The 10,714-nt window shown below is 37.8% G+C and overlaps 1 protein-coding gene across 1 annotated transcript; it reads right to left on the reverse strand.

Moving 5' to 3' along the window:
- Positions 1-439: 439 nt before the first annotated feature.
- Positions 440-9,795, reverse strand: LOC132659253 (uncharacterized). Its single transcript, XM_060410765.1, has 2 exons — positions 3,925-9,795; positions 440-3,880 (listed from the first exon to the last, which is right to left on the reverse strand). The coding sequence occupies exon 1, from the start codon at positions 5,050-5,052 to the stop codon at positions 4,078-4,080; it is 975 nt and encodes a 324-aa protein (XP_060266748.1). The 5' UTR covers positions 5,053-9,795; the 3' UTR covers positions 440-3,880; positions 3,925-4,077.
- Positions 9,796-10,714: the final 919 nt, after the last annotated feature.

The raw sequence follows: 10,714 nt of genomic DNA on the forward strand, positions 1-10,714 counted from the left end.
TTGAGAAAGTACAGGTTGATGAACAAAGCCTGTTTCACTTGCAACCTATTCAGAAGTATATACTTTTTTATAATGCGTGCTGCAAAACAAAGGTGAGAACAAATTTAGAGAGATTCTTAGAAAAAGTAAAGCCAGCAGGTAAATCTCTCATCTCCACAGCAGGCTAATACATTTAATTATAAAATCCCCAAATCCTTATAGTAGACTACATCTGCCAGGGATGTGGTAGATTTCAGTCCAGCTCTGTGCCCCTCTCCCTCTCCGCCCGCCTTTAATCAAACCACCCTTTCAAAATAGGAGATAGTATCATTAGTGACTCTCTTCATTTTTTTTTTTTTTGGTGATATTCCTCCAAACATTTTTAGCTATATTGAGAAAATTCTGCTTTAAATATGTTGCATATTTAATTTTTTCAAACTGTTAGGTAGATTTTTTAAAATTTATTTATTTATTTTGGCTGTGCTGGGTCTTGTTGCTGCAAGGGCTTTTTTCTAGTTGTGGTGAGTGGGGCTATTCTCTAATTGTGGTGCACAGGCTTCTCATTGTAGTGGTTTCTCTTGTGGAGCACAGGCTTTAGAGAACCTGGGCTCAGTAGTTGCAGGGACAATAGCTGTGGCTCACAGGCTTAGCTCCTCGGCATGTGGGATCTTCCTGGACCAGGGATCGATCCAGCATCACCTGCACTGGCAGGTGGATTCTTTATCACTGAGCCACCACAGAAGTCCCAGGTAGATATTCTTAACCCACTTTATAGATATTTACATGTCAAAATAGTTGATAAATGTACTCTAAATCAAGCAGCCAGTTGTTGCCAGAGTTAGAAGAAAAATGGGAGCTTAGCTTTAGGAGTTTATAGTAATTTTCAATCAGAAGCAAGTGAGTTCAGTTGCCAATGAATGTGTCTATGACCAAGTATTTCCAAACCTACTCAACTTACTAGGCTCTTTACCTTCTCTCATTTCTCTTGCCACAGTCCCATAATGGTCTCTGGGTCATTTTCTGAACCCAAGCTGAGCTACACTGTCAATCATTGTTCATTGATAAATAATACCAACAAAAAACTAGGATATCATTCACTGTAATCAAAAAGGAAGTTTTCTTCAAATAAAAATGTCAGTTGAATATAGTAAAATTAAACAGTTTCAATTACTAGAAGAAAACAATTAATATAACATTTTTCTTAGTGTTCACCTAGCTTTCTAAAACTGCATTGAAGAAAAGGTCACATGAAAAAGTAAAGAAAAATTAATTTTAAGATGTAAACTGCCACTCAGATTTTTAAGTTTCTCATTTCATTTTAAAATAACCATGCATGATATTTAATGGTTGCTAAATGCTGAAATAAAATTTATGTTATTTAACTTGTCTTACATCTTTATGTACTGTCAGCTATTAGAATGTGAGCCCCTAGAAGGCATGAACCATAAGGTAAATACGTTGCAGCCTCGCAATACTTTGATATATACTTATATATTATAAAAATTCAATAATGTAATTGTTTAAAATTTATATTTTCATTTCAAATAAGTATTTTATGAGTCTCAGGTAAATTGTTTTCTTTTCCATTTAAAAACTTAAAAAAATTTTCCACTTTGTTTTTTTCTTTAATGTTCCATGACTTTATTACCATCTTTATCTCTCTTTTTACTTTTTTACTTTTTATTTTTACTTTATTTTACTTTACAATACTGTATTTGTTTTTAATTGAAGGATAATAAAAATATTTTTATTTTACATTCCCATGTTAGTTTCAGGTACATAGCAAAGCAACTCATCCATACATAACATGTATCTACTTTTTTTCTAGTTCTTTTCCCATTCAAGTTATTACAGAGTATTAGGTAGAAGTTCCCTGTGCTACACAGTAGGTCCTTGGTTATCTATTTTAAACATACCAATTGTTTAAGATTATGATAAATGTGTTGAACATAAATGACTTGTCCATGTATTAACTGAGCCAGGGAAAAATTATTTGTGAACTACTATCAAAACAATCTATACATTTTAGAAAACGGATGTACAACCACTTTGGATCATCCACTGCTATGGATCTCTTGGTCTGGCATCAAAATCTTAGGAGAGATGAAGCACAGAGGGAGAATATAAAATCTGCTTTATAAACGGGGAGAGAGGTGGAAGGAGCCTATGTAGTTTATTTTTTTAATAACAAAAGAAAGGATCTAATATGAGATAATCAGGTTGCTCCACTCTCAAAATGAACTGATTTGTGTTCCTGCTTAGAGGGACAGAAAAAAATTAAAGACTAATTGTTATAATAATGATGAATTATTTGCTCTGAATTGTATTTAACTGAACTACTGGTTTTTCTTTTCTTCTCATCCTATATCACATGTAGTTCAAACCATTGTGAGGAGAGGCCATAGAGTTAAATCAAGATATAATAACATATCACATACAGACACATATATGTGTATGTTTATATTATAATGTACATGTGTGTACCTCACTATCTTCTTTGGATGAATCAAAATATCTTTTTTAATGCAGCTTTTCTTTTCTAGACATTTAAATATTTTTCTTCTGAAATAGGGCACTTATTTAAATAGATCAGAAATGCTCAGTGATATGTCAAACAGTTCGGTGACCACTGGTAATAGTCTGAGCGCTTGTGGATATTTTTCTTCCACTAGCTACCATTCCAGGTTTTAATAGAATAGATTAAGCCATGCAATTAAATCAATAAAAAAAAGAAACATAATTACATTACCAGCTTAGTCACTTGAAATACTGATATTTGAAGGACAAATTGTACAGTATCTCTTAGGTGCACAGATGATTGATATTTTACTTTTTAAGGGTGAATATATTCATTATTTATTTCTATGTAAGAGAGCACCATTAAAATACAGTGATTTAAAGTAACAACATCAATTTATAATCTCTCACAGTCCTGTGGATCATGAATTAAGTCATGGCTTAATTAGTGGTTGTGTCTCCGAGTCTAGAATGAGACTTACAGCTAGATATTGAGTGGGACTGCAGTTATCAGACAGCTTGGAGGATCCATATGGCTTGTTCAGGGGCCTGGAAAATTGGTGTTGGCCATTGACTGAGACCACAGCTCCTCTCCACATGAGCCTCTCTACAGGGCTACTTGGATAATTTCACAGCACAGAGGCTAGCTTCGAAAGTAAGTGATCCAAAAGAAGAAGGCAGAATCTGAAAGGCCTTTTGGACTCCAAAAATCACACATCACCACTTGCATTGTATTCTACTGGTCACTCGGACCAAGCCCTGATATAACGAGGGAGGGCAAGAATACTAGGACAGTAGGATCATTGGGAGACATATTCAGTTCAGTTCAGTTCAGTCGCTCACTCATGTCCAACTCTTTGCGACCCCATGAACCACAGCACGCCAGGCCTCCCTGTCCATCACCAACTCCCAGAGTTCAGCCAAACTCATGTCAATGGAGTCAGTGATGCCATCCAGCCATCTCATCCTCTGTCGTCCCTTTCTCCTCCTGCCCTCAATCCTTTCCAGCATCAGGGTCTTTTCAAATGAGTCAGCTCTTTGCATCAGGTGGCCAAAGTATTGGAGTTTCAACTTCAACATCAGTCCTTCCAATGAACATCCAGCACTGATCTCCTTTAGGATGGACTACAGTTCAAGGGACTCTCAAGAGTCTTCTCCAACACCACAGTTCAAAAGCATCAATTCTTCTGCATTCAGCTTTGTTTATAGTCCAACTCTCACATACATACATGACTGCTGGAAAAACCATAGCCTTGACGAGACGGACCTTTATTGGCAAAGTAATGTCTCTGCTTTTTAATATGCTGTCTAGGTTGGTAATAGGAGAAGGCAATGGCACCCCACTCCAGTACTCTTGCCTGGAAAATCCTATGGACAGAGAAGCCTGGTAGGCTGCAGTCCATGGGGTTGCTAAGAGTCGGACATGACTGAGCGACTTCACTTTCACCTTTCACTTTCATGCACTGGAGAAGGAAAGGGCAAACCCACTCCAGTGTTCTTGCCTGGAGAATCCCAGGGACGGGGGAGCCTGGTGGGATGCCGTCTATGGGGTTGCACAGAGTCAGACACGACTGAAGTGACTTAGCAGCTAGGTTGGTCATAACTCTCCTTCCAAGGAGTAAATGTCTTAATTTCATGGCTGCAATCACCATCTGCAATGATTTTGGAGCCCCCTAAAATAAAATCAGCCACTGTTTCCACTGTTTCCGCATCTATTTCCCATGAAGTGATGGGATCAGATGCCATGATCTTTGTTTTCTGAATGTTGAGCTTTAAGCCAACTTTTTCACTCTCCTCTTTCACTTTCATCAAGAGGCTCTTTAGTTCTTCTTCACTTTCTGCCATAAGGGTGGTGTCATCTGCATATCTGAGGTTATTGGTATTTCTCCCGGCAATCTTTATTCCAGCTTGTGTTTCTTCCCATCCAGCGTTTCTCATGATGTACTCTGCATAGAAGTTAAATAAGCAGGGTGACAATATACAGCCCAGACATACTCCTTTTCCTATTTGGAACCAGTCTGTTGTTCCATGTCCAGTTCTAACTGTTGCTTCCTGACCTGCATACAGGTTTCTCAAGAGGCAGGTTAGGTGGCCTGGCATTCCCATCTCTTGAAGAATTTTCCACAGTTTATTGTGATCCACAGTCAAAGGGTTTAGCATAGTCAATAAAGCAGAAATAGATGTTTTCTGGAACTCTCTTGCTTTTTCAATGATCCAGCGGATGTTGGCAATTTGATCTCTGGTTCCTCTGCCTTTCCTAAAACCAGCCTGAACATCTGGAAGTTCACGGTTCAAGTATTGCTGAAGCCTGGCTTGGAGAATTTTGAGCAGTACTTTACTAGCATGTGAGACGAATACAATTGTGCAGTAGTTTGAGCATTCTTTGGCATTGCCTTTCTTTGGGATTGGAATGAAAACAGACCTTTTCCAGTCCTGTGGCCACTGCTGAGTTTTCCAAATTTGCTGGCATATTGAGTGTAGCACTTTCACAGCATCATCTTTCAGGATTTGAAATAGCTCCACTGGAATTCCATCACCTCCCCTAGCTTTGTTCATAGTGATGCTTCCTAAGGCCCAGTTGACTTCACATTCCAGGAAGTCTGGCTCTAGGTGAGTGATCACACCATCATGATTATCTGGGTTTTGAATATCTTTTTTTTAATAGTTCTTCTGTGTATTCTTGCCATCTCTTCTTAATATCTTCTGCTTCTGTTAGGTCCATACCATTTCTGTCCTTTATTGAACCCATATTTGCATGAAATGATCCCTTGGTATCTCTAATTTTCTTGAAGAGATCTCTAGTCTTTCCCATTCTATTTTTTCCCTCTATTTCTTTGCATTAATCGCTGAGGAAGGCTTTCTTATTCTCCTTGCTATTCTTTGCAACTCTGCATTCAAATGGGGTTACCTTTCCTTTTCTCCTTTGCTTTTTGGCTTCTCTTCTTTTCACTGCTATTTGCAAGGCCTCCTCAGACAGCCATTTTGCTTTTTTGCATTTAGTTTCCTCGGGGATGGTTCTGATCCCTGTCTCCTGTACAATGTCATGAACTTCTGTCCATAGTTCATCAGGCACTCTATCAAATCTAGTCCCTGAAATCCATTTCTCACTTCCCCTGTATAATCATAATGGATTTGATTCAGATCATACCTGAATGGTCTAGTGGTTTTCCCCACTAGATATACTGGAGTTTGGTAATTACTATGGTGAACCAGCTTTTTTATTTGAAAAAAAAATTATATTAATCTTTGTAAAATGTGTTATTCATGTTCCTGCCGTAGAAAATGGTGTACTTTGAAAAGAGAAACCTTTCTTTTTTATGAGGTCAAGACGTAATGAACATTAGTGTAGTATTGTGTGGTAGATCAACAAAGACTTCAGAGGTAACTGAGGTATTGAGAGAGAGAGAAGTAGTCCTTCGTGGACTAGTCAGAAGAGGTATGCTATTTTACTGACATGCCATCGCTGTGTGACCTTAATACCAGGAGGATGTTTAAGTGTGCCCTTTCATTAAATATACCCAAACTATAATTCTGCTTTTATTAATACACTTTCTTTTCTTTTCCCCAGTGGCAATTTCTGGGCTTCACTGTCATTTTATACGGCTATCAGTGATTCCAAGTCTTGCCACTTCAATTGTTTTTATTTTTGCTTGTACTGAAACTGTCAACAATTACTTATCTACAAAGTGTCTAGGTTCACTTTTTTTTTTTTTTTTTGTCTTTGCTTGCCTTTAAAGCTTTTCTTAGACTTCAAAACTTCAGGAATTAAAATTTACAATGCTGGTTCAGGATAATGCCTTTTAACAGTCCAAGCACAAGTTAACCTTTTTCATCTTTTGGTTATTAGGTTTTTATGGATATAAGACAAAATCAGGATTATTGTATATAACTATCATTGCTATATACTATATATACAACCATTCAACCAACCTTGATCAAATATAACCTTCAAAAGTTCTGTATGGAAACACCTTAATTCTGCCATCTTCTCCATTGGCACTGCTTATTTAACAGAAGAGAAAAAGGAAATAACTCACTTCTTTCCTATTTTCCCAGACTGTACTTCTCCTCTCCTCCCTAGCTTGCCAAGAGAAGTTTCTTATCTTTAGGGTCATGGAAAAAGATGTAAGGAGCAGCAAGAAACAATAAAAATTCTTGATTTTTACTCTTTGAGCTACTGCCAGGCTTCTCTTAGCCCAGCATTGTTTAAAGTTGATTCTTCCTGTCTTGATACTTCAGTGGGTTCCTAGGCTACCTTCCTTCACTGGTGTAGTAGAAAGAAGATGAGCCTCCCAAAGATATCCATGTCCTAATCCCTAAAACCTGTGGATATGCTACCTAACATGGCAAAGTGAAAGTCACTCAGTCGAGTCTGACTCTACGACCCCATGGACTATACAGTCTATGGAATTCTCCGGGCCAGAATACTGGAGTGGGTAGCCTTTCCCTTCCCCAGGGAACATGGCAAAAGGACTTTAAAAAGTGATTAATTAAGGATCTCAAGAGGAGAGATTATCCTGTATTGTCTGGTTGGGTCTAATGTCAATCATAAGGGTCCTTCTAAGAGGAGGAGTCAGTACAGTCCAAGACATGGAAGGTGAAGTGATGATGGAAGAAAAGGTACAGAGAGAAGGATTTGAGGATTCTTAGTCATTGGCTTTGGAGACAGAGGAAGAAGCCACAGATAAGGAACACAGGTGGCTTCTAGGAGAGAGAAAAGGCAAAGAAACAGATTATTCCCTAAAAGGCTCCAGGAGGAATGCAGTTTGACCTCACTTGGACTTCAGACTTTTGACCTCTAGAACTGGAAGAGAATAAATCTGCATTCTTTTAAGCCACTAAATTTGTGGTGATTTGTTTTAGCAGCAATATGAAAATAACCAACACTCCCTGAACTGAATTTCTCTGATGAAGATGAATGAAGCTTTTACAGAAAATTGCTTAGGATTCCTGCCTCAGTCCTTGAGTAGCCATTAATATACCATCAGGCTATGTTGGTTGAGGCCTCCTCACCTCTCTAGTTAGACATTTTGCGCAAGATTTAGGACCATCTCATCATACCCACCTGAAACATATATTTTGATCCAACGTAGTGACTTCTTAACTGCAATTTTCTACTTTATCTGTACAGCCTGGTTCAGAAACCTTCTGGCCCTTTACCTTTTTCCAGTGGCAGTAACTCACTGTGTCCCCCAAGCTCTATGGAACTGTTATCTAAACAACTCTAACCGATCTACAGTAAAGATTAAGCAATTCTCTCCCCTCCCTAACAACTTCCACTAAAGAAAATTCTCTCTTGAGACTGTAACTTCTCTTTTAGTCTCTTCAATCTCAGCTTAAAAGAGAACATGTACAAATCCTGATTTTAGCAAATGTAACCTAGCCCCTTACTTTGTAATATTAAAGTCCCTGCTAACTATGTTCTTGGTGATATAACTAAAACCACGATATATAGAGTTTCGTTTTAACATCTTGTTGTAATGATTAAGTCACAGTCTGGGATACACATATGAGAAAACCGAAGAAAGCAGTACAGCTTCTTAAAAGAAATAACCGAACAGCAAAAAAAACCCAAAACTCTAAATTTAAAAAGTTGTCCTTGATCTCTATTTCCACACAAAGATTATTATTTTTTCTTATTACAAAATTCTAAAACAAGTCAGTGATCTGATTTTCTAAAACATATTATTTGAAATGGCAAGCTAAAAAGAGTGGATTGGACAATTGGAGAGTAAAAAAAGACAACCCTGGGAAGTAATGGCTGACAGTACAACTGCAGAGGGGAAGGTACTTTTATTCTTCCAGCTTTACTGAGATATGACTGACACATAAAATTGTGAATATAAGGTCTACAATGTAATGATCTCACATATGTATATATTGCAGCATGATTACAACAAGGTTAATTAAACACAACCATCACTTCATATAATTAGATCTTTTGTTTCACAAGTTTGGGGAGCATTTTAAAAATATACTGTTTCATTTACTTTATTGTTTTGGGTTCAGGTTTATACACCCTTTTTGTGTTTCCTGTCTAGAGAATAACCTTTAGCATTTGTTGGAGGCTTGGGGCTGGTGCACTGGGATGACCCAGAGAGATGGTATGGGGAGGGAGGTGGGAGGAGGGTTCAGGATTGGGAACATGTGTACACCCGTGGCAGATTCATGTTGATGTATGGCAAAACCAATACAGTATTGTAAAGTAAAATAAAATAAAATATGAAAATATATATATATATACTCTTTCAGCAACTTTTAAATATATAATGCAGTACTGTTAACAACAGATACCAAGCTATATATTGTATCTCCAGAATGTCTTCATCTTATAATTAATTAGAAGTTACCCCACCCTCACTCTTGCCCTTCAGTTCAGTTCAGTTCAGTCGCTCAGTCATGTCCGACTCTTTGCAACCCCATGAATTGCAGCACGCCAGGCCTCCCTGTCCATCACCAACTCTCGGAGTTCACTCAGACTCACATCCATTGGGTCGGTGATGCCATCCAGCTATCTCACCCTCAGTCGTCCCCCTTTTCTCCTGCCTCCAATCCCTCCCAGCATCAGAGTCTTTTCCACTGAGTCAACTCTTCACATCAGGTGGCCAAAGTACTGGAGTTTCAGCTTTAGCATTCCAAAGAACACCAGGACTGATCTCCTTTTTTTTTTTTTTTTTTAGTTTTTTAACTTTAAAATCTTTAATTCTTACATGCGTTCCCAAACATGAACCCCCCTCCCACCTCCCTCCGCACAACATCTCTCTGGGTCATCCCCATGCACCAGCCAAATGGACTATTTGGACCTCCTTGCAGTCCATGGGACTCTCAAGAGTCTTCTCCAACACCACAGTTCAAAAGCATCAATTCTTCAGCGCTCAGCTTTCCTCATAGTCCAACTCTCACATCCATACATGACTACTGGAAAAACCATAGCCTTGACTAGACGGACCTTTGAAACCATCAATATGTTCTTGTTTCTATGAATTTGGACTTAGATTCCACATGTAATGAACTCATCCAACATTTATCTTCTCTCTCTGACTTATTTCACTTAGTATAATGCCCTAAAGGTTCATTTATGCTGTCACAAATGACGATTTCATTTTTTATGGCTGTATGTCTATATATATGTGTGTGTGTGTATAATATATTATTCATTCATGCTCAATAAGAGCCTATTATGAACAACTACAGCCAACAAATTAGACAACATAGAAGAAATAGATAAACTCCTAGAAACAGAAAATCTACCAAGACTGACTGATGAAGAAACAGAAAATCTGCATAAACCAATAACAAATAGGATATTGATTCTGTAATCAAAAACTTCCCAACAAACAAACAAAATCCAGGACCAGATGGTTTCACTGGCTAATTTTACCAAACATTTAAAGAGGAATTATTCCAATCCTTCTCAAACTCTTTCAAAGAACTGAAGAGGAGGGGATTTTCCAAAACTAGACCAGCATTATCCTGATAGCAAAGTCAGAGAAGACACCACAAGGGAAGAAAATTAAAAACTACAAAAAACTCCCATATCCCTGATGGACACAGACACAAAAATTTTCAATAAAATACTAGCAAACTGAATTTAACAGCACATTATCAATAGTCTAATAGGGAGGAGTGCACATAAAACATTCCAAAGAACCAACCTAAGCTAGTGTATTGGTTATGTTTCACCACTGGTGGGTTTTAGAAGAAAAGCTCAGATTGATTCCAGATTGACAAGATCTAATGTGTTTCTGTGTGTGGGAATGGTGATGGTTGGGGTTTTCGCTGGGTATCTCTTGTGTATGGTCACCCCATCTCTAGGGGTCCTGACATATTCTCTGACATGTATCATATACATGATATCATTCAGTCCTAAGCACAACTCCCTTGAGGAAACAGGAGCTTAGGAAGACTGATTAAGTTGGCAAATTTCACAGATAAGTGGTAGAGAATAAATAAAAACTAGAGAGACTGAATTTAAATTCTTATTAACTACAATACAGTACCACCTCCCAGATAGTAGACAGATGTATATTATTACACATCATTTTTAAGGGAGAGATTCTAGAGTTCATAGACATTAAATTCTTCACCCCAGGTCATATGATCAGTACACTGAAACAAGAATCTGAACCTTCTGATTTCTCATTGATTTTTTTTTTTAACTCGCAATACCTGTTTCTTCATTCTTTATGGGAAATGCCCAATTCCTTAATCACATAGA

This window comes from Ovis aries, chromosome 2, assembly GCF_016772045.2.
Source record: "Ovis aries strain OAR_USU_Benz2616 breed Rambouillet chromosome 2, ARS-UI_Ramb_v3.0, whole genome shotgun sequence".
Lineage (NCBI taxonomy): Eukaryota > Metazoa > Chordata > Mammalia > Artiodactyla > Bovidae > Ovis > Ovis aries.

Excerpts from the sequence above, each read along its gene's own strand:
- LOC132659253 (XM_060410765.1), bottom strand. The coding sequence starts at position 5,052 with ATGAACAAAGCTAGGGGAGGTGATGGAATTCCAGTGGAGCTATTTCAA.